Raw genomic sequence first — 24,047 nt, 5'->3', positions numbered from 1 at the left:
CGAATTGACAACTATTTTGATAATTGATTCATATTTTAAATAATTGATTAAGCAAAATATCAGCCAAAAATGTTCTGGTCCCAGCTATAATATGAATATTTGCTGTTTATTATATTGGTTATGTTTTTCACCTTTTTCTGACATTTGAAAGACTGAAGCAATTAATCAAAAAAGAAGAATAAATAATATAAATAATCAATAGTTGCAGCGTTATCTAGCTGTTATTGGTATGTTTGTTAGCGGTGGTAGTAGTTTTTGGAATGATATTAGCAGAACTGGTCGTAAAAACTACTATTAAATATCCTTCAGGGTCATAATTTGTCTTTCAGTCATTTCTGTGACACCTTTTTCACCTGTCAGGTTCGACGACTCCATGTGGGCTCGCCAGCAGCTCCCCGCCTGCTTCCTGCACCTCCTCACGGCCATGGAGAGCCACGCTCGCACGGGCCTCCTCCCTCACTTCTTCGCGCCCAACTGCAACCTCTTCTCCCCGGCCCTCTTCCCCCGCAGAGCGCTGGCTTTCCTCGTCAGCGCTTTGGAGGAGCAGAGGAGGGAAGGACTGCCCCTGCTGAGGCATCTGTCCCACCACTCAGACTGATGAGTCCTTCAGGAGACACCTCTGAGATATCCACCGACAAGTCGTCCATGCTGACTACAGTTCTCTCTCTGGACACTGCATTTATGTATACACTGGTCCTGCTGTTTGCTGTAGCTGTAGTTTGTGTCCTATTATATGTTAGGATGGAGAAAACAGGGAGCCTAATAATGGGCATTATTCCGTATTGATTCTAATTTATCCGTGACTATTTCAAATAGTATATTTCCATGGTGATAAAGAAGGTTTTAATAATGTATAATGCAAATGGTAAATAATTATCCGCATGTCTACTTTTAATGCAGATTGTTTCAGAAATGTTTTAATGGGAGATTTAATCATTGTAGTTCTTTTCAAAAAGAGAAAACCTTAGTAACCTATGTATGAATGTTTTACTTTCCTTCCTTATTTCAGATGACACTAACATCATCTCGGTGCAAGACTTTTTGTCATAAAAATTCTTTGGTACCTTTTGTTTTAATGTAAAATGTTTCGTATTGTTTTGTGTTTTTGTAACTCTCAGTTTACTGTCATCTCTCATATTTTTGATGTAATGACGAATAATAGGTGTATAAACATACTGTATATGCCAAAAGTATGTACTGTGAAAAGCCAATAAACAAGGACTAAGGAATGTTTTTGTCAACTATGAATCTGACTATTTTCTCAATTGATGTTTATTTTACAAAATGTAACAATACCCAGAGCCCAAGGTAACAGTTTGGCCAAACAAACATCCAAAACAAGTAAGATATTCAATATTTAAAACGAGTATTATTTATATATAAGTAGCAAATTGTGATATTTGTGAATATTGAACCAGTGGGAATGATTTGAAAAATATTCGATTTTTTTAATTGTCAAAACTGTTGCTAATTAATTGCCTCTTCATCAATTGATTATTCAACTGTAACTCAAATCAGCTAATCGTTTCCACTCTACTCGTGAAACAAATACACACTGTGAAGATACTTGTGCGATGATTCAAACCAATTAAATGCGTAATTCCGACAGACAATAAAATAATGTACTGATGTTGCTTTTAGTGCCGTAAACCGGAACTCTCACGTTTCTCCGCGATGTCTCCCCGAGATGATTTGCGGTGAACACTTCACTATAAATTTCTTTTACCGGAAACGTTTTGGCCTCTTCGAGTGATCCAACATGGCGGTGAGTACTGGCCCACACCGAACGATGGTGATCATACGTGAAGCTGTAGTTGAAATCTACAATCATCGGAGCTGTTGGGTCATCCTAACTGCTCCTTGACGCACGGAGACTTAAACGCTAATATGAAGGATTAAACTAGAGCCGTATTTCTTTAACAAATGAAGCGGAAGATGGTTTAACCAAAAAAGCGAGTGATGCTACAGGCTAGCTACTGGAATATGCGGTTGACTCGTACGTTCGTAGTAATATTCAGTTATGAAGACACTATTGTAGTTGTATAATGACACCAAGGCTACGCAGCAGGCATGTCTATGTTCGTATTGTGATATTTTTAGTTGTATATAAGTTCTATACTTTCCGGACACGTAACGTTAAGTGACAACGCTAACAGCAGAAGCAGCGGGGATATGTACGAACATGTTCTCCGGCCGACATGCGTTGGCCTGAGACTGTTGGTAGTTTAATGTAGAGACAGAGAAGAGCATTGCGAGAAGTCGTGGCTTTAAAGACGATGGTAGTGTGTATTTTAACCTGAAGCTTACTGTTAAGCTGTTGAAATGTTCGTTTATCTGTCTAGCCTGTGCTAACCTGATAGCAGGCTAACGCTAATAGGTAAACTCAACATGGCAGCAGCGGTTGACAGGGTGTTGCAACTTCCTCGTAGTCATTTGTCTCTGTGACTTCATAGTGTGAATTCAAAAGTTTGTCTTGTGTCCTCCAGGAACAGGGTGAGAAGAAGGAGAACCCCATGCGAGAGCTTCGCATTCGCAAGCTCTGCCTGAACATCTGCGTCGGTGAGAGCGGAGACAGACTGACCCGTGCTGCTAAGGTGCTGGAGCAGCTCACCGGGCAGACCCCCGTCTTCTCCAAGGGTGAGTGTTTGTAGTGCAGGACTCTGAGCTGTGGAATTGTTGAGGCACAACCTTTAGTGAAGTAATGTTTTACCCAACACCAGGATAAAGGCCTAATTATACACATTCCTCGAGCTGACAGTCATGGTCAAACTTGACTTAAGAATGGGAAAGATTTGATAAAGTTGTTGGCCATGAAAGCGATTAGTTGTTTTTTTTATATTGCTCTTGTATTCAATGTCCTGTTTTCTTTTCTCAGCCCGCTACACCGTGCGATCCTTCGGTATCCGCAGAAATGAAAAGATTGCTGTCCACTGCACTGTCCGTGGAGCCAAAGCAGAGGAGATCCTGGAAAAAGGACTAAAGGTCAGAAAGTCTACACATCTCACTAGTACAGTTGTTCCTAACTGTCGTCCTTGGCTGCAGGTTTCTTAAGATGTAGATCAACTAGAGGGTAATGGGCCTTTTTCCATCAACAACTAAATGAAAATAGAGATGTCCGGTTAAATACGTCTAAAAGCTGGTTTTGGTCTTTGTGTTACCTTCAATTTAATGTTAAAGGACGACGTTGATGTGCTCACCATGCAAAAAACTGTTCTGTTGCCTTGTACTCAGGCTTGTTTGTACAGATGACAATGTGTCTTAAGTTCCGTCACGATCAACTTTCCAAGAACAGAATGCATGCGGAAACAAAGTTATGTTTGACTGCTTTTATTTGGCTCCTGCTTTCGGCTGGTTATTTCAAATGTTGGCGTCACTCATCCAACTAGGGGTTGTGTTACAATGTTATGACTGTATTATTGCTTCCTGCTTCCAGGTGCGCGAGTACGAGTTGAGAAAGAACAACTTCTCAGATACCGGAAACTTCGGCTTCGGTATCCAGGAACACATCGATCTGGGTATCAAGTACGACCCCAGCATCGGCATCTACGGACTGGACTTCTACGTGGTAAGTGGCCCCAAAAAACTGGTTGATATTGTGGTGAGAGCTAATTATGTAAATAATTCTTAGTTGTAACGACTAGGGTTGCACGGTGTATCGATACTAAAAAGGCTAAATGAATGAATGACTTAATGAAAGGTACCGCGGTACCTGTACGTTAAAAACTATACGATTTTGCATATTTTTAGTATCGATACTTTATTAAAATAGCGCGCGATCAGCGAGCACACGCTGCGCGCTCCGTCATGCTGCTTGCAGGCATTAACTGCAAGGGGGCGGGGCTGCCCAGCGCGCTCACACAGCAACAGGCAGCGAGCGCGAGTGATCACAGGGGAGACATGCAGGAGCTTTTACCGACCGTCCCCGGCTTGTTGGAAAACAAGATGCCAGAAGTATCATCTGGAAGTACTTTGGCTATATTGCAGACAGTGAAGGAAAGCCCACTGACCTACAGAGACCCGTCTGCAAAACGTGTTTCAAAGCCACACAGACAAAGTGAGGCAACGCGTCTAACACGGCAAAGCACCTTCAGACAGACACCCCCAACTTTTTAAAGAGTTCAAAGAACGACTGCTAAGCAAATGTGATTATGAACATGAACACCCCAAAGCTCACCATAGACAGCTAACACGAGGAGCCTTAGCCTAGTTTGACAACAAGCCTATATGCAGTGGTGTATAAAGTACTCAAAAGCCATACTTGAGTAAAAGTAAAGATACCTTACTGGAAAACTACTCAAGTAAAAAGTCACCTATTAGAATACTACTTGAGTAAAAGTCTTAAAGTATCTGATTTATTGTACTTAAGTAGCAAAAGTAATTTTCTGATATTAAATGTACATCATAACCTGAACATTAAATGTACATCATAACCTGTTCATTGAAAGTAAAAGTACAAGTAAATGCTGTTAATAAAAAAGCAAAGGGTCAGAATGTTGAGAATGATGAAGTTTATTCTTTTAAGTGCTGTGGCACCATGACCAAGGACATGGAGCTGTGTTGAACATAATTGGGTTGGCTGTGATCCATCCAGGAGCAACAATGTTCAACATAATATATTGTACATAAGTATACTTTTGCATCTACTATGAACTTATCATCATAATTCTCTGAAAAGCAATATGACACTGAAGGAGTTGTAACAGTGCGTTTATAAGTCTGCTCATAGACTAGAGGATGTAGAGGCCAAATGCATAATATTATGTTCAGCAAAACATATCCACTTGATGCATCAGGTCAGTGTTTAGAGAAAGGACACCTGCCTTGTAAACTCCTATGGGCCTGATTTGAACACAACAGACAAAGGTTTTGCTCAAGCTGAATCTGCAATTGGGCGACTGCTACCATCATAACTCCATCTGATCATCCACAACATGACTCAAATATCAAAACATGATCAATACTAAAGCAGCAACCCAGTCATTACTTGAAACTGAAACATGTCCTGTTCATCTTCAAAAGAAGTTGGTTTTCAAAATTGCGAGAATTCAGTCTCTCTCTTCTTGGGCTGAAGACGAGTCCTGCGATGCTAAATAGTCTTTCACAGGCCGCTGAGGCAGGTAGAGGTGTGTTCAGCGTCACAGACAGCTTGCACACAGCTGCGAAGGATTTCCCGAATGCTAACGCTAATGCTGCGCTCTCTCGGCTCCCGTCAATCCTATGGTGTCACAACTGTCAACACTTCCTCAGCTCACTAACTCGCTAGCGATCCACGGGTGTTGGTCTTCGTCACCACCGTCGTTTGTTTCGGGAGTAGCAGGTGCTTCCATTTCTGCTTCCATCATGAAATCAGTCACCGTAGAGTGGAATTATACTCAGGTAGTCGCCCGCTAGCTTATAGCATCCTGGCCATCACTGGGAATCAAAACACCGCGGCTTTGAGAGCACTTGTTTGCAATTGCGCATTAACGTGATTAACCAATGATTTAACTTGCTGCTAGGACCACTGGTTCACCAAACCTGCTTGCTTGCAGTCTGTGTTCCACCACAGTCCCCGACGCTGCTCTCAGGATTCATTTTGTTTCTAACGATAGATTTGATTTTGTAGCGAGTAACGAAGGTTTCAGGGGAAATGTATCGGAGTAAAAGTATCAGTTTTCTTTGCAAAATGTAGTAAAGTAAAAGTCAACAGAAATATGAATAGTAAAGTACAGATACCCAAAAAAACTACTTAAGTATAGTAACGAAGTATTTCTACTTCGTTACTATACACCACTGCCTATATGATCATGAGGTCACAATGCACACAAACGGGGACTAAATGAAACACAATTGCTGCAAAATGGCTCCATGCTGGTGGATCTTGAGCTAATTATTTTTATTTTTATTTAAGGAAAAATAATTCTTCCATGAATTAAGATAAAATATGAAGTGAAAATATCAGACTCACTATGCAAGTAAATGAAGCATTGTTTATCCAGCCACTCCCACAGACAGTCAGACAGATGCCAGCAGAGTCGGCAGCAATCATGGCACCTTGTAGTTTTCATTAATATCTTGCTGTAGGCTAATACTATCAAATATATCAAACGTATGCTTGATTATGTCTTACTTTGCCAAATACAATTAGTTTTGTCTACATGAAAAATATTTCTTGTGTAAAATGTCTGACATCAGTATTAAATGTTCGTGCTCAAACAATAAGATGACTAATTTATACACTGTATATAATATACACTGGACTTGTTGCGGAGTCCACTGAAATCCTTGAATCTTAAACATTATGTTGAACTAGGGCTGGGCGATATGGCCTAAAAAAAAAATCTCCGATTTTTTTACAAAAAATCCGATTCACGATTTAAATCGATTTTTTTCCCCCAAAATTTTTTGCAGATGACAGAAGCTGTTGAAAACAATTTTTTCTTTTATTTTGTGATGATTTTCCCAAGTAGGTTGATAAAAATAAAGTGCAAACAAAACCTGAACATTGTAGAAAGGTGCCTGTAGTATACAAAAAGTATTTGGTCACTCTTTTGTTTGCCTGAATCATTTAAATATAAAATTAAATTAAACATAACATTAAATGGCATTAAATAGTAGCCTTCCATTGTAAACAACTGTGCAAATGTAACTTTTTACAGTAAGCTTTTCTAACTGAATACACTGATACAAACACAGCATGAAATAAAATGTATATGACCCTTTAACATTCACATTTTCAAAAGTGCAACATCTGATCTAACATCAACATAACATATTTTGCACAGTAAATAAGTGCATGTAAACAAAATCAAGTGCATTCACAACATAACCAACAGTATTAAACAGTAGTGCATGTTTTTTCTAAATATTTTTTGCCAGGAAGACAAGCCTGTCTACTACCTCTGGCTTCAGGCATGCACGGTGGCATGTAACAATGCCCCCCCCCACACACTGAAAAGCCTCTCAGAGGGGGCACTTGTAGCTGGCACAGAGAGGTATTTCTTTGCTAAAGTACTTAGCCTTGGAAAGTTAAGTTGGTGACGCTTCCACCAGTCAAGTGGATCGGTGTCTGGGTCAACCTGCTGGACCACAGGTCAGTTGTTGCGGAGTAGAATGACATCCCCTCCAGCTCCGCAGAGATCCTTTGGCGTGTACTATTGTACAGCCGAGGCAAGGCAACGTCAGAAAAATGTTTACGGCTTGGTAGCACGTACCTGGGGTCCAAAGCTTTGAGACGGTGAATAAACCCCGGCTTTTCCACGGTGTATATGGGCACCATATCTTTTGCGATATACATCGCGACTGCATCCGTGATGGCTTTCCACCGGGCACTCTTCTTCTCATGCGGAGTACAGTTGGTGAATGTCTCCAAAATGCTGGGTTGTTTTTGTGAGGTGGCGGCGGCAGCAGTGAAGCTGCTGGCCGCCATTGTTTTAGTTTGTAAACAATGCGCGCGCACTCTACTACGGGAAAAAGGGGTGGGGGCGATTTTCTCGATTTTCAATAAAACACATCGCCTTAAAGCACACATTCGAATTAATCGATTAAATCGATTTATCGCCCAGCCCTATGTTGAACCAGTGCTGAAGTCAGGAGGCCAGACAACCATTCAGTGATATGACTCGATGCCGCTGCAGTGTTCATGTGTAACGGAGAGATGTTGCTGACTCTTCGCTCACCACCTCTGTTGTTCAGGTTCTGGGCAGACCCGGCTTCAGCATCGCCGACAAGAAGCGGAAAAGAGGCCGCATCGGTTTCAGGCACCGCATCCGCAAAGAGGAGGCCATGCGCTGGTTCCAGCAGAAAGTGAGTGTTGTCATTAACATCCTGAGACACCTGGAAAACTGTCGACTGGCTTTCCAGGTTTTGTTTAAAAGAACTTCCTGGAAGAAACTAAAATTAACATGTTTATGATGGAAGATTTGGAAGCTTATTTTCAGAAAATATAAACCCAAAGTAGTTTATTTTACTGACCGTCCACCTCAAACAACATGCTAGAGAGACTGCGGCATGATTGTAAACTGGTCAATTCGATTTTTCATGATTTAATTAGATTGACTGCGTTCTGTGGCTTTACTATTGTGTGTTGACTCTTGTCTGTGGCCCACTGCAGCTGAAATGCTACTTTAAGAATCAAATGTCTTTCATGTTGAGTTTTCTTTTCTGTAGATTACGGTCTAATATTTGTCTTTTATTTCCCTTTCCTTAGTATGACGGCATCATCCTCCCCGGCAAGTAAAGGACCACCTTTTGATGTTGTTTGTAACAAATAAAATCTGAAAAAAGGACACTTTCTGTTTGGTGGTGTTACTGTGGTACTTCAACGGTGTACACGTTTTAGACATGGCTCCTTATTTTCATGAGTCTCATGCCTCACTTAAAGAAACTTGCAGTTGTGTCATCGCCTAATCGGCCCTGTTTAAAATAATTTGGTTTATTGAGTTAAAGGGAACACTTTCTTGAACAAAACCTTAACATCAGGAACATCTGGACAGATGTGAAATGATACCAATAACTATTTTGTGATTGACGGCTCAGGGTAGAAGGCAAGAACAAACCAGTAAAGGGTGTTTATGTTCCACATCTACATGGAAAGCTGACGTCTGGGCAGTGATGGGAAGTTAATGTGCTGAAGTACTGTAAATACAACTCTGAAGATGCTTCTATGTTTTTATGCTTTATAGTTCTTTCTTTTTGCTCCACTACTTCCATTTGACAGCTCTCATTCTAAATTACTTTGTATTGAGCATATAAAGTGAGATCCATTGTTACGCAGTACATTTCCTGATGGTATATTAAATATAACTTGCCCCACCTCAACCAGCTACATCAAAATGTTGCTTACCCTTGATTGAATCAGTGAAAGGGGCCATTCTTGCTGCAGGAATACTCAACACATTTTGCTTATAATCTTACTTAAAATGTCCAACAAACATTAGTAGTAGTTCTTACATAATGGTATTGCTTGTTTTGCTAAAGTAAGGGATCTGAATCCTTCCACCATTGCATCTTTAAAGTCTGTCAATCACACATCTTCTCACATAAAGTAATGACTCCTTTTTATTGCTGAATTCAAAGCTCAATTAGCTCTAAACCTGACCTCTGACCTAACGACGCGTTTCTTGCAGCACAGCTTCCGTTCTGTTGTCGGACTACATTTCCCAGCAGCCTGGCCTGAAGTAGAAATAGAAAGTAAGACAGGAAATGGACATGTTTTGATCACTTTGGCTTTATTCGGTGAAACCACCAGCACAGAGCTCGTCCAGTTTCGAATACAGGGGGAGTCATCCAATCAGATGAGCCAGATTGACCTCATTGTATCTCATGTTAAAAATAATAATCAATAACTCGATATGCAGCTGCCGCTCTTTGCAGTTTGTCTTTCCACCTGCTGGTGTCTCACTGGTTCTTCAGTTGGTAGTTTCTTAGTTTCAGTAAAAATTTGTTCAGAGAACTTCAAATGTTTTGAAACAAACAGGTGAGGCTTTGTTTGAAATTGGATTTTTTTTTTTTACATTTTTTGATTTTTTTTTTTAGATATGTTTAAATATTCTCGATTTTCCCGCTTTATACATTTTTGCACATTTTTACTTCCTTTAAAATCTCTCCTGTGTTGTAGAGTTCACACTGTAATCCCTCTCGCATTGCACTTATAAAATATTCATATATTTAAGTAAATCTGTTTTTTAAATACATTTTGTTACAGCTGCGCTACTCTACCTCTGACAGATAACTATCAAATAAATGAGGTTTGTTTATTTGTAACCTGCTAAAGTTTGCTGGTGAGAAATCCTAATTATTGCAATTTTTGTCAGAATTGGCTCATATTCCTGTCACGGACACACACTCCTGTCATTCTGTCTCACACACTCGCACTTATTTTCACAGTTGAACGCTACAAACACTGCTAAGATACATCTTTGTACACAAACTGTTAATAGTTTGTTCAACACACTCAAACGCATGCCGCTGTTCCCGTCTTCATCACTCATCCTCCTCCATCCATCCCCTCTCTACCTCCACCTGCTCCACTAAACAATTCATCCCTTATCCACGTTTTTCTTCTCAGTTTCCATCAATGTAAAACCTCCTGAGACCACTTTGGATCACACAAGCTCTCTTTTCTTTCTTTCATACAGAACCAGCACATGGACATTTCATAGATCTGTATCTGGTTGTATTTTAGATATGCAGCGTTCTCTTGGAAATTATAATAATGGAGGTCAGATGTCAAGTTGATATGATTTTGAAACTCCCAAATCCCTTTGCGAAAGATTGAGGACCAACACTAAATCTAAATGGTGTAAATCTAGAAAACAAAGGGCTGAATTTTGTCCAATCAAATTCTCAGTAATCATTATCAGTACTTTTAGAGTTCAATTTATATAAACATAAAATGTATTTATTTTATTATATATGTATATACTGTATATGTATGTAAAATATTTATTTAAATTTTATATAATTTAGTTAAATAATGCTACAAGAAAGACCTATCTTCTAGGTTGCATTGTTTTCTAAATTTGTTTAGGATTGTCTTTATTTGTTGTCGTTTTTTTAAATTCTATTCTTTCCAATTTAAATATTTTTTTAAGTATTCACTTTTCCAGACACGCAAGATATAACCCAATATAGAGCAAACATTATCCAGATGTTCTCCAGAGGTTGAACCAGCCTTCCTCTCCTCTAGTCTCTCCCGTGCATCCTGTCTCTATGCGGTGATGGTTTGGGAAGGAGCCATGCTGCTCTCTCTGCTCCGGTTCTTCCCGGCCTGCAGCTGCTCTTCGTGGGCCGGGGTGTTGCGGTGCTGCTGTCGGCGCGGAGCGTGGCGGGGTGGCAGGGTCAAGGTGCAGCAGGACACCCCCACCGTGGGCTCGGGCAGATCCTCCGCCAAGGACCAGCTGTCTGTGGCCGGGTCGTACTTCTGGACGGCCGCCTTGTAGCGCTTCTCCGCCTCGTTCCAGCCGCCCAGCAGGTACAGCTTGTCGGCCAGCGGGGAGAGGCCGGCGGTGCTCACACCGAGGAGGAGAGGGGCGGCCCGGCTCCAGCCGCTGCTCTCCGGGGAGAAGACCTCTACGGAGAGCACATCCACCCGCTCACCGCCGGGCCCCAGCTGGCTCCCTCCGACCACATACACCTTCCCTCCGAGGGCGGCGGAGCAGTGCCAGCCGCGTGGTGTCTCCATGGGGGCCTTCTCGCTCCAGGCGTCGGTGTCCACATTGTAGCACGCCACGGAGCGGGAGTAGGCGCAGTTGATGTAGCCACCGGTCACCAGGATGTCTCCAGAGAGCAGGGTGGCACTGGAGTGGCAGCAGCGGGGCATCTCCATGGGAGCGCGCATCTGCCAGGCGTTGGAGGACGGCAGGTAGCTCTCGGTGGTGGCCAGCAGACCCTCCACGTTGCGGCCGCCGATGGCGAACAGGCGGCCACCGCTGGCTGCCAGAGAGAAGTGGGTGCGGCGCTGTCTCATGCTGGCCAGGTGGAGCCAGGTGTTGAAGCGAGGGTCATATCTGTTGGGAGGTAAACGGCAGAGGGTTACGTTCAGAGGGGATCCTAACTCCCAGTCATGAGGACCTTCAGGTGTGTCCTGTTTTACCTTGACGCCCTGTGTCTCAAAATCTAGATTTAAGACTTGTCATTACATGGTGCATGTTCCCCAACTAATGTATGTTTAATCAGGTTACCAACCTGCATATTTGGGACTAAGTGATTAATAGTAGCCTCCACTAGGGTGAATCCGGCTATTGGTTTGTGTCTCGTCATACACTGTTTACTGTGTTTATGTCAGACAGCAGCAAATTATTGCGATATATCGTATCGTGACACGTGTATCGCGATACGCATCATATCGTGAGGCGCTTGCCAATCCACAGCCCTAAACAGCAGCACCCTGCTACCTGCTGAGGGTGCTGACGGCGTGCTTGGCCTGGTTGCGGGCGTCGTTCTGGTCCTCCCCTCCGGCCACGTACAGGAAGCCGTCCATCACAGCCACGCACTGGTTGAAGCTCTTCGCCGGCAGCTGGGTGAGGTGACGCCAGGTGGCTGCTCCTTCGCGAGGGTCCCTCCACATCACCTGGATTACAGAGGTCAAAGGTCAGCAAGGGTTTTTTTGTGTTTTTTTTACTACGGTGGTGGATAATAGAGACAACACAACACCAAAGCACCGACCTCGCGGCTGAGAGCTCTCTCAGTAAGCGACGGCCGACCACCGACGGTGAGCAGAGTCTGCTGACCGGCTCGGACCTGCGTGCGTCGGGACTGCAGGGTGTTCTGCTGGAAGGGCAGCAGGTGGTAGTTCATGGCGTCCACCAGCAGGCGGTGACAGTGGGGGTCCATCATCATGCGGGGCACCGGTTGGATCTGGCTCACCAGCTCGCTGGCGGGGATCGTCTCAAAGCGGATGTGGGACAGCAGCTCGGCGGCGTGAGCCTGACGAGAGGCGTCGAAGTCGAGCCACCTCATGACCAACTGGAGGGAGAGTTTACAGGGAAGATATTTAATACATAGATACATGTCATGTGTTATGATATAAATCTCTTTACAAAGCAAAACCAAAAGGTACAAAGTGATTAGCATGTAGCTGCAAAACAGTCCAAAGGATGTCAAGTTCAAAATAGATCAATAATATTGTTAGGACGATAGGAAATAGATAAATTATTAAATATTGAATATATTGGAAATAAAATTAAAGTTAAAAGTTTTGATTTATTCCATCTACTTCCATGGTAAAGAGAAAAAACAAATAAATACCTTTATTTACTTTTTAACTAACTGACTAGAGGTTTAATGAAAATTACAAACTTTAATTTCTTTTAATTATTTAACAAACGATTTATTAAATTCAGTTATATTGTTTGCTTGTCTGATAACACTTTGCCACCTTTGTTTGTTTTGGGACTCACCCAAGGCAGCAAATTCAAATTAGTAAATTATATCATCAAATACAAAATAAAAAAAAAATGCATTTGGATTCATGAAACCGATTCCAGTGATACAAGTAAAGTAAAAATGTAGTCGGAACCTGAATCATGATAATAATCTCACAGTGCAGGCAGACACACATTTGGTCCTGTTTATAAATACAGCGATCGCTGCTTCTCTCAGCTGTCTGTCTATATGCGTCTGTAACAGAGTTGCATATTAATACACGAGCTCTCTTCTTGCGTACAGTGAGATATTCTCAGCGGTTTCTGCCCACAATGCTGCATGGATCTGTGTTATGCTCTGAGCAGCTGGTCTGGGGTCTGTTTTTAGGGCCTGGATGAAAATAGCAGGAAGGCCCAGAGGGTCGACGAGTTAATCCTGGAAGTCGGCCTCCTCCTGGAAGACCTGGCACTTCTCCTCAGTTAGGATATCAGCAGTGAATAAATTCATTCGACAGCAATATCATATTTTAACCCACATTTTCAGCTTTGACCCTTAAAGACAAAGCTGGACCTCTGACCTGGAAGGCAGTGACCTCTGAAGGCAACAGCAGCGAGTCGTCCTGCAGGAAGGCGGAGATCTGCTCCAGGGTCAGCTGGGTGAAGAGCGGCGTGTCCGCGAACTGCACGAAGTTCTCCAGGACGAAGCGGCGGGCGGCGTCGCGCACCGACGCCAGGCCGTAGGCGGCGGCGATGTTCCAGATGTAGACGCAGGTCTGCACGTTGAGCTCGGCCAGCAGGAAGTCCGTGCACATCTTGAGGAGCTGAGGGATCTGCAGGGTGGCGGCGGCCGAGGCGGTGCAGCCGATGGTGTACAGGGACATGTGGACGCGACCCAGGTAGGCGAAGGTAATGACATTAGCCAGGCCTGCAGACCGAGCGAGACGGGACATTTCACTTAAAACCAGATGTTTTTGAGGAAGCAGAAAACTGCTGTGGACAGGAGGAACTGAATTCATGAAAACTGATATCTTTCCTTAAATTTCTTCAAGACAATTTAAAGTTGGACAACATTTTAGCTCCTCAAAGCACCATTGAGGCTTTATGACGCTTACACTGAGTCAAACATTACAACATTTGACATATGCTTCTTTTTAGGGCTGCAACTAATGTTCTTTTTATTTTAATCAGGAGATTATTTTCTCAATTAATTCATCATTTGGCCCATAAAATGTTAGAAAATAGGGACTGAAGGCCATCACAAAACTGAAAGATATTCAATTTGCCGCCACATAAAATAAAGAAGAATCCACACTTGTCAAGCTGAGACTACAGAATTCTGTCTATCGACTAATCGTTCTCATTTTATACTCATTTCCTGAAAGTTAAGCATCTAGAAAGTTTGGGATCTTGATCTGAAGTTCAAATATTGTAAACATTCTTGTCATATCGTGGCTCAGCTTAAACTGAATTGGTAGGTGTACCCAGAGGTGAGAGGGAGGGGAGCTCCAGGCGCTTCATGCCCGGGTCTTTGGCCAGAATCTCTCTGAAGTACTGACTGATGGAGGAGATGACCAGCTTGTGGACGTCAAAGGCTTTCGTCTTACAGGCCAACTCCAGGTCAGTCAGGAACCTGAGGAGGAGAGCAGGACGATGGATGACACACATGCCCGAACAATAACTCATGACACAATACAATACACACGTTATGATGTTGTACCGCATCACAATTCTGTTGTATTGTAATTTTATTGTATCGCAATTTGAGCATATCGTAATTGTACCACATTGTTATTTTGTGCCTTGTAATTGAACTCTATCGTAAAAGTATTGTATCCAAACTGTATTCGATCGTGAATATATCACATCTAAACTGTATCGTATCGTGTCGCTATTGTGCCTTATAGTAATTGTATCAATTCATATTATATTCCAATGCAATACAGGAAGTATTGGAACCCACTTCTCCTGCCGCATCTTGCTGAGCTCCTCCAGCAGGGCGTTGCCGTGCAGGGGTCGTGTCAGCTCGCTGCCCAGGCCGAGGCCTCGCTCTCCGGGCCTGATGACCGGCGGCGGCAGCGGCAGATTGAGGCTGTTCAGCTGAGCGATGTCCAGCGCCGCCATCTGCTCGATCTTCTTCACTCCGCTCTCCACCACCACCACACCGTCACCGCGGTGCACCACCTTCAGCTGGGCTGGGGCGGTCTCCACGGCGACCTGAGGGATGGTTTCGACGGCGGGCTTCTTCTGGCGGGAGGCCTTCTTCTTGGGCGCCATCGTTTGACCGTTGAGGTTGTCTTTTTTAGATTTTAGCATGTGTTTACTTCACACTAAATGGTTTACTACAGTAAGTAAGGTTTACTGAGTTGACCTCTTGACTTCTTGAAAGGTAGGGACGTTGTTTCACTTGCTAGAAATCCAACAAAAATAAAATGTAAAATGTTTCTTGACACTCAGTTGAAGTCCTCTTCTTTTAGCTGGAGGTTGTAGCTAAGAATGTTCTAATTGGTTGGACTGGTTTGGGATTGTTTGTGATTTCGTTGGTGTTTTTACTTGAACACAGCACACAGCACCTGAAAAAAAGAAGGAAAAGTGAAGAATTGTTGAAACCCTTTGCTCTTTATTTCAGTGGTGTTTACATTCATTAAAAAGTTAAGTTAGCTGTCATGTAACTGCGGCATTAAAGGTCCAGTTTAAGACCCTTTGGAAGAACATGCTGTATATAGAAATGCAGCAATGTTGCTTTATGGATCAGCGGTGTATTCATTTATTCCATATATTTTACATTTGTGTTAAAAATCCCCAACATATCACACTAACTTGGATATTTTTATGTTATTCTGACTTCTGTTAGTTTCAATACATTTTTTTGACAGCAAAACTTTAGCATCAACAAGGCTTTTTTACATATTACATCTTTGGTGTACCAGAAGCAATAAGTCACAAAGTTTTTGGATATTTTAATGTTTGTCTAACTTTAGGCAGCCTTTCGTTTGGATCCCTTGAAGACAAGTCTGAAAATCAACATTCAGAGGTATAGAATGAAGGCTAATCTATCTTGACGTTCTATTGTTTTTGAATCGATGTGTGCTTCCATAATATAACTTTGACAATGATATAAGAGAACATAATGGCCACAGAAATGGATTAGATCTGGAAAGCAAAATTCAACGGTCTGGAACTTCATTTTCCTCCAGCACTGAAATGACGCACATTAACACTTGTATACTTTAAATTCTTCTACTTGACTTTCACAAAGCTAAGAAAACAAGAGTCACTCTTCCCTGCCCTTAAAATGCTTTGTCATGTCTCTTTTGTCCGCCACAATGCCTCTTTATATCGTGACTCATAAAAGGGAAAGGTGTGTTTCAAAGCCAACAGTGAGCTCCACATTAACAACAGGTCCCTGGCAAATGTTTCCAGCCTTTAAACCACAGTTTCATGGTCGCTGGAGGACATGACAAACCCACTGACAGACGCACATTTCTCCGCTAATCTCTAACCTCACACACAGGCTGACACCTTTTTCTGAATCCAACTGAGGGTCACCTACAAACTCTCTGTCTCTGAGCCAGCAGCAGTGTGAACGACAGGCACGAGTGCAGTCAAGAAGCTCAGGGTTAGGTGTTTGTGGTCTACAGCGGCCAACTGGAGGAATCGTATTCATGATCGCACTGAACCACAGTCTGCCAACTTCAGCAGAGAGGGGAGACTGTGACGGAGAGTAGAGGGAGTCTGAGATCAACAAATAGGAGAAATGGGGCTCGTGGAGGATACTGGAGGGGTTATGGAGAGCATGTATCTCAATTTTTGTTTTGTTTTTTGCACTTTGTGTGCTTGGTTGGTTTAGTTTTGTATCTGTTGCATGAGGCTTGGCTGGAAGGAATTGCTCAAACCGGAACAATGCAACAATAACAACAATAACAACAACCAGCCATAAGTGGTCAGCAATAGTGTCCAAACTCTAGAAAATTGTATAATGACATTAAAGGCAATGAGCGCGTGGTGATTTCACCAATTGGCAGCATATTGGGGGGGAAATAATCGGGTTTTTTTCGTTTTCGCGTCCACTAAATCTTTGTTGTGCTATTTATTTTGTTAAAAACAAACGTACTTGATGTTCACGCAGCTTCGGAAACAATAAGACACGTTAAAAGCAACTCTCCACCTATCACAGTGAGACTGTACATTGTTCTAAACCGCAGCAGCTGTAACAATTGTCGGATAATGCTAACTACTAAAGTAGTTTTTAGTTTGTCCGTTCTAGGCTACTGTAGAAACATGACTTCCGGCTCTGTGAAGAGGACCTGCTCCTATGTTGATATAAATGGCTCCTTTTTTCATATACATTAAGGAAAATATACTTATTAATATTATATTCAATTCCTTCCAATAGATCCCCCCCCCCTAAATGCCACGCACTGTTCTTTTACAATTTATGGTCATTAATAATGTGCTTGGAAAGTTTGTTGAGCTTAACGCTCTTGAAACAATGTCAGATATCTTTTTTCACAATATCAAAGAGTAGTGTCGCTAAAGGCTAATTGATTTGCCTTTACTTTCTTAAACTAAAGCGGCATGTCTCTATTTTGAAATACCTTCTCCGACCATATCACACCACTGTCTGTGACCTCTTTAATAACCTCATCTAGTGGCCATTTTGAATAATCCTGACAATGCTGATAATGCTACGACCATTGCTTCTGACCACGAACATGTACATGACTCTCCCCGTCCCTCTCTCCAGCCCTCCTCCTCATTCGCTCAGCATCTGAACTTGGCTCTTTTTAAATAGCATCTATTGGCTTGCCCACCAACGAGGCTCCACACATGGACAGACCAGGGACCGAGGCAGGATGGCACGTGACGGGGCAGCAGCTGTTGCCGGTGTCATATGAAGAGGGGCAATTGGAACAGCAACGATTTGCAGCCAGGACACTGTATAACTTCAATACACCACAAATTAACCAAGAAGAAGAGTTATTTATTGTTTGACAGCAGACAAGAGCTTCTGTGAATGTGACCCTGAGCTATTGAAACATGTGGGGAGACGATGAGTTCATTGTCAGGGCCAACTGGAGACACGAGGGCCAGGATGATGTCAAACACATATTTGATTGATGCAAAAACAACAAGTTGGAAGATATGAAATATATCCTATGACTTTATGACTTTACTTTATTACTAATGAGGAGTATGGTCTTAATAATCACACGTTCCACAGGCTTTGATAAAGTATTCCTAATACCTCACTCACAACAGAAACAATCCCCTTCCACAGATAACAACAGATTTATCTCCTTTACTTAACTAAAAGTACCAAAATCACAGTGTAAAAATACTCCATTACAACTTAAAGTACACAAGAGTTATCAGAAGAATTTATCTAAAGTATGAAAGTAAAAGTACTCCTGCAGATAAATGTCTCACTGACATATTATTATATAATACATTATTATATTGCAAATACTTATGCATCAATGTGAAAGCAGCATTTATGTTTGAACTCCTTTAATGCAGTGGTTTTCAACATACGGGTCAGTCCACAAAGGGTAAGCAGATCAATCTGAGGGGTTGTGAGATGATTAATGAGGGCAGGAAAGAAGAAAAAACGAAATTATGTTTCACAAATTTGTTTACATTTTTTGGACTTTTCTCTAATCTTTGTTTTGTTTTTTAAATTATGTGATACTTTGATCTCTTTGGGCTTCACGTTATTTAAATGAAACTATCTGAAAGGTTGAGGTGAAATTAAAGAGTAACTGTAGCTGTTATATAACTGTATAAAGTAGTATAGAATAGAAATACAAGTGCCTCTAAAGTACAAGTACAGCATTATAAACCCACTGCAGTTCAAATCCATGAAATGTAAAATCAAGGTCTTTTCTGTGGCATGAAAATAATCTCTGCAGAGATCAACCATCAGAAATATTCAGGACCACGGTTAGTGCAGGGAGCAGCTGCTCTGACAACCACCATACTGGGAACCAGACCTCACCACTACCCCCAACCACCACCACCATCACCATCATCATCATCACTGACAGATGTACTGGAACTGACAACAGCATCTGCTTTCTAAGCAACAGCCCCGCGGCCTGATTAACAACCGAGGGAGGGTACATAGTCTTGTAGATCATCTTTACACCTTCCCATCGTTAAACACTGCTGACAATTAATGTGGTAATGCTTTACTTTTAAGGTACTCCTTAATCCTCTCTCACACTCTCCCCATCCTCCCCCCACCTGGAGTTCACTGACCACATGGAAAAGCTAGTCATTGCTGGAACCAAACACACTCCTCGCCCCACTCCTCAACGGTACCACAATTGATATCTTCTGGGTCCAGGCTACAAGGCTAATGATACCAATGACTCTCACCAGGAAAAGTCTGGGCCCTGTATGCAGCTAGCCGTTTCAATTCCTGTCCTGCAAGTTTATAGAAAAAGAAAGGTGAGGCTGCGAAGAAACAATAGTAAACATGCAAACTTATCAAACTTAGCATACATTCCTCGTCAGCCTGTCCAAATAAATTGGGCAAAGAAAGCTTTAACCACATTAAACTTAGCTTTATTAAATGTCAGGTCTCTGTCAGGAAAAACATTTTTAATCAATGATTTTATTGTTCAATAATTTGTTCTGAAACTTGGTTAAATCAAGATAACAGTGCAGCTGTTCTTATTGAATCAACACCTCCCAACTTCAGTTTCATGAGCGAAACAAGAGCGCATAAGAAAGGAGGTGGAGTTGCTGTTTTATTTAATGATTCTCTTCAATGCAAGCAGATGTCCTTTGGTCATTTTAGTTCTTTTGAATATGTGGCTCTGAATTCCACTCAAGCTTTATTCCTAAACATTTACAGACCGCCTAAATACTGTGCAACCTTCTTTGATGAGTTTACTGAACTGCTGTCTGTAATCTGTATTGATTTTGACTGTGTTGTTATTGTTGGTGATTTTAATATCCATGTTGATAATCCCCAGGACAGAGAGTCTATAGAACTATGTGGTGTCCCTGATAACTATGATCTGACTCAGCATGTGACAGGACCCACCCACAACAGGGGGTACACTCTGGACCTAATCATCACCAAAGGTGTAAACATTTCCAAGGTTGCTGTGACTGATGTTGCACTCTCTGATCATTTCTGTGTTTTCTTTGAGAGTGCAATCTCCTTGCACACAAATGTCCAAACCAAGGTTGTGACAAAGCGTTACATCTCTGAAAACACCAGTGAACTATTTATTCAGAAGTTCTCCTCCACACCAGCCCTCTCTTGCCTCTCAGTCAATGAGCTTGTAGATGGCTTCAATTTTAAAGTAAAAAATATTATTGATGCCATTGCACCCACTAAAGTGAAGGTTGTCTCGGGTAAGCAAAGATCTCCTTGGAGAAATGCTACGCTGGTCAAACTGCATGACCACTGATCTTTTACAAATTGTAAACACATCCCTTCTCTCAGGTGTCTTCCCACAAGCCATAAAAACTGCAGTTATTAAACCACTCATAAAGAAGGCTAGTTTAGACTCCACAACGATGAAAAATTATAGGCCAATATCAAACCTCCCATTTTTGAGTAAAATAATTGAAAAAGCGGTTTTCCAACAGCTGACCAACTTCTTGACCGTAAATAACTGCTTTGATGTTTTCCAGTCAGGCTTTCGACAGCACCACAGCACTGAAACTGCTCTTTTTCAAGTGGATGTCGTTTTCAACGACATCCACTTAAACATAGACAATGGCAGAAGTTCAGTCTTAGTGTTACTAGATCTCAGTGCTGTATTCGACACGGTCGACCATGCCATACTCCTAGAAAGACTAAAAATCTGGGTGGGACTCTCTGGCACAGCACTTAACTGGTTTGAATCCTACTTGAAGGGCCGAGAATACTTTGTGTCTGTGGCTCATTACACATCGGAGCTGACTAAAATGACATGTGGTGTTCCCCAAGGTTCAATCCTGGGGCCTCTTCTGTTCAACATCTACATGCTTCCACTAGCTCAGATTATGGAAAACAACAAAGTGTGTTATCATAATTATGCAGACGACACACAAATCTACATAACTATGTCACCAGGGGACTATAATCCCATACAAGGGCTGGGTAACTGCATTGAACAAATCAACAACTGGATGTGCCAGAATTTTCTTCAATTAAACAAAGATAAAACAGAAGTAATTGTTTTTGGTACCAAGGACGAACAATTGAAAATCACCGCTCAGCTTCAGTCACTGATGTTAAAACCCACAAACCAAGCCAGAAATCTAGGTGTAGTTATGGATTCAGACCTCAACCTGAACAGCCATATCAAGACAATTACAAAATCAGCCTACTATCACCTGAAGAATATATCAAGGATTAGAGGATTTATGTCTCAACAGGATTTGGAAAAACTTGTCCATGCATTTATCTTCAGCAGACTGGACTACTGTAACGGTGTGTTTACAGGTCTCTGTAAAAAGTCCGTCAGAAAGCTGCAGCTGATTCAGAACGCTGCAGCTCGAGTCCTCACTAAGACCAGGAGGGTGGATCACATCACTCCAGTTCTGAGGTCTTTGCACTAGCTTCCTGTCCAACAAAGAATTGACTTTAAAATCCTGCTGTGGCTGTGGCTTTAAGGAGTGTCAACAGCCACATTCTTATGATTCCAGTTCACTGAATGTCTTTATCGGTGTGTTTTGATGTGTTTTACCCTGATTAGGTTTGGGTACAGGTGTATTTAAAAAGTTTGAGCAGGGCCAGCTGTTTCCAATCTTTATGCTAAGCTAAGCTACTTTGCTCTGGCTTATACTTAATGCACAAACATGAGATTGACATCATTATACACTTAACTCGCTCTAACAAAGCAAATAATTGCATTCCCAAAAATGGCACACAAATTATTTTAAACCTCTAATAACTGATTTATTCGTCCACTTGTAGGCAGTGTAAACAAGCTGTGAACATGAGAAAGGTGACACGGTAACATGTATGACAGATATGTTAGTGTGCAGTTGCTAATTTGCCCATCTAGCAGTTACCGAGCAACATTATCACTCACTAGGAGTTGTGTTTGTGTCCACCTGATGAATGTAAGTCTGTATTCTCTCACTTTTGGCTGTTTTTGGTCTCCACCAACTCCAGAGGAAAATATCTGTCTCGCTAGCTGCTAAATGCTCCACTATGCTCACCAGCTAGTCGCTAACTGTGTCTATCTGCTGTTTGATGCTGAGCAGGTATAGTGTACAGTGGGCTTTTATAGCTTTGTTGATGAAAACAGCTGCCTGCTGCATCCACAATATGAGAGCGGTGAGTTGGCTGTTGGCTAGAAGACGCTAAAACACACTCTGTAGAGATGATGTAGTTTATTTAAAGCTTTTTTATTATTAGCTTTTTACTCCTGCCGATTGTATTTACGCTTAAAATATCCTAAAAGTGAATTTTATCTTGCTGAGCAGAAGTAAGTATCATAAATGTTTGCCACTGAGCTTAATTCTGCAATAATCCAAAGGAAATATCCAAGTGTTTCTGTTATTTTGTCCACCAGTTGAACCTACACCTACACACAAAAAACACCACCCTGCGTGCCTTCCCAACTCTTCTATCGTTCTACTCGTTCTGTGGCTGCAGCTGAATTCCTCGTCTATCTCGTGTGTGCATTTATAGGTGCTGACACACACAACATGTACTTTGTGTGTATTTTGTGTGTTTTTCAGCTAAGGGCTGGAAAAGGAAGGGCCGACCCCCCCCCCCCCCCCCCCCCCCCGCAGAGTAATATCCACACGGAACACTGGCAACTTCTTCACATTGTTTCCATTCAGCGGTTAAATATAAATATAAGTATACATTGCGAATTAGCACGATTATGTCATTAGATGACAAGAAATCTTGAGAGTAATTATAACTCCAGCTGTCACATAAATGTAGTGAAGCAAAAAGTACAATACTTCCCTCTGAAATGTAGTAGAGTAGAAGTATAAAGTACAAATACCTCAAAATTGAACTTAACACATTACTAGATTAAATGTACTTCACTGATGATTTCTGTCGGTGACAACAGACAAGTTCTCATTTCGATTCACGCTTATGAGACCTTTAATTAAAGTGTAAGTGGAGATTTTAAGACATTAAAACTTTGGTTCCTTAAAGTGACAAACTCTTCTCCCAACAAATTGTTAGGCAGTAAAATAAGTGTATTTTTCTTTTACCTCTTTCTCCCTCCTGGTTCATGCTCTTCTTCCCTTCCTTTTGCTCTCTTGAAACTCTCTTTTACGTTCTGTTTTTCTCTAACAGGCTCTTTGCTTCGTCCGTCTGTCCTCTGTCAGAGGGCTGTGTGCGTGTGCATGTTGGTGTGTGTGTGTGTGTGTGTCAGCACCCCCAACCTCAAAAATCCAACCATACTCACATCAGAGCCTCTTCCGTCATTCCCCACCTCCTCCAACATCCACCTCCATCTCCAAATACAGGCACTCGGCGTCGCCCTCCCCTCCAAAAATATCCCATCAGAGGAGGGCTCTTTTCGCACCCAACCCTGTCCTCACCCACCTCACCCCCCTCATGGCCTTTGGGTTTCAGGTTTTAGATTTGACTGTGTGTCTGCTTTCTTTCGTTGACTGTTAATCTCACTCATTCCTCTTCAACACCAACAAAACAGGAGAAACTCTCCCCGGGAATCTGCATGAACAGGTTTAGAGCATGTTATCTAATGTAACTCTAAAGAGGGAACACAGGTCACGTTGGTTATAGAGGATTACTACAGAGTTACTATCTATTAACTAACAGTGATAGAAGTTGAGATCCTTGACTTGAGTAAAAGTACCAATACCAACAATGTAAAAATATTCCATTCCACAAATCCTGAATTCAAAAGTTTACTGAAGTATAAAAGTATTCAAAACATACTTTTTACAAAGGTAGCAAAAGTAAAAGTACTCATTCTGCCGAATTTCTGGATGGGTTTTATTGTTATATTATACATACTGGTATTTCATAAAAAAATGTTTTCATCAATTCTAACTACTTAACCAAATGTTGGATAGTTCAATCTGTGAAAATGCATCATAGTTAATGAGTCATATGTTTGTTCACTCTTAATGTGCAAGTGAACTGCAGCTGTCAAATAAATGTAGTGCAGTAAAAAGTACAATATATCGTTGTTGTGGAGTGGCAGTACGAAGTAGCATAAAATGGAAATAAGTACCACAAAACTGTACTCAGCACATTAT

The 24,047-nt window shown here is 41.8% G+C and overlaps 3 protein-coding genes across 5 annotated transcripts in view; 2 read left to right on the top strand and 1 right to left on the bottom strand.

Moving 5' to 3' along the window:
* The window catches only part of LOC306791113 (cyclic GMP-AMP synthase), a gene marked incomplete at both ends in the record, with an annotated part of 1,406 nt that extends 808 nt beyond the window's left edge, over nucleotides 1–598 (top strand). The window contains 2 exons of the mRNA XM_079287739.1: nucleotides 241–245; nucleotides 361–598. Coding sequence (XP_079143865.1) covers nucleotides 241–245; nucleotides 361–598 — 243 coding nt within the window. The remainder of the gene's footprint in view (nucleotides 1–240; nucleotides 246–360) is intronic.
* Nucleotides 599–1,676: 1,078 nt separating this feature from the next.
* rpl11 (ribosomal protein L11) lies at nucleotides 1,677–8,269 on the top strand. The gene is made up of 6 exons (XM_079288150.1): nucleotides 1,677–1,765; nucleotides 2,487–2,637; nucleotides 2,876–2,982; nucleotides 3,434–3,565; nucleotides 7,675–7,785; nucleotides 8,189–8,269. The coding sequence occupies exons 1-6, from the start codon at nucleotides 1,760–1,762 to the stop codon at nucleotides 8,216–8,218; spliced, it is 537 nt and encodes a 178-aa protein (XP_079144276.1). The 5' UTR covers nucleotides 1,677–1,759; the 3' UTR covers nucleotides 8,219–8,269.
* A 920-nt stretch (nucleotides 8,270–9,189) lies between these two features.
* On the bottom strand, nucleotides 9,190–23,271 carry klhl43 (kelch-like family member 43). Of its 3 annotated transcripts, XM_079287571.1 has the most exons (8): nucleotides 23,031–23,184; nucleotides 19,224–19,271; nucleotides 14,806–15,415; nucleotides 14,327–14,475; nucleotides 13,424–13,770; nucleotides 12,148–12,447; nucleotides 11,877–12,052; nucleotides 9,190–11,489 (listed from the first exon to the last, which is right to left on the bottom strand). In XM_079287571.1, exons 3-8 carry the CDS (start codon nucleotides 15,156–15,158, stop codon nucleotides 10,691–10,693), a joined length of 2,124 nt encoding a protein of 707 aa, XP_079143697.1. In that variant the 5' UTR covers nucleotides 15,159–15,415; nucleotides 19,224–19,271; nucleotides 23,031–23,184; the 3' UTR covers nucleotides 9,190–10,690. The 3 variants fall into 3 exon arrangements, with proteins under 3 accessions (XP_079143697.1, XP_079143698.1, XP_079143696.1); XM_079287572.1 differs by lacking the exons at nucleotides 19,224–19,271; nucleotides 23,031–23,184 and adding an exon at nucleotides 23,228–23,271; XM_079287570.1 differs by lacking the exon at nucleotides 19,224–19,271 and having other exon boundaries at nucleotides 23,031–23,186.
* Between the last annotated feature and the right edge of the window lie 776 nt (nucleotides 23,272–24,047).

This window comes from Melanostigma gelatinosum (assembly GCF_949748355.1).
Source record: "Melanostigma gelatinosum genome assembly, chromosome: 17".
NCBI classification, from domain to species: domain Eukaryota; kingdom Metazoa; phylum Chordata; class Actinopteri; order Perciformes; family Zoarcidae; genus Melanostigma; species Melanostigma gelatinosum.
Note: the sequence above shows the minus strand (reverse complement) of the source record. Positions and strands in the feature narration are given on the sequence as shown.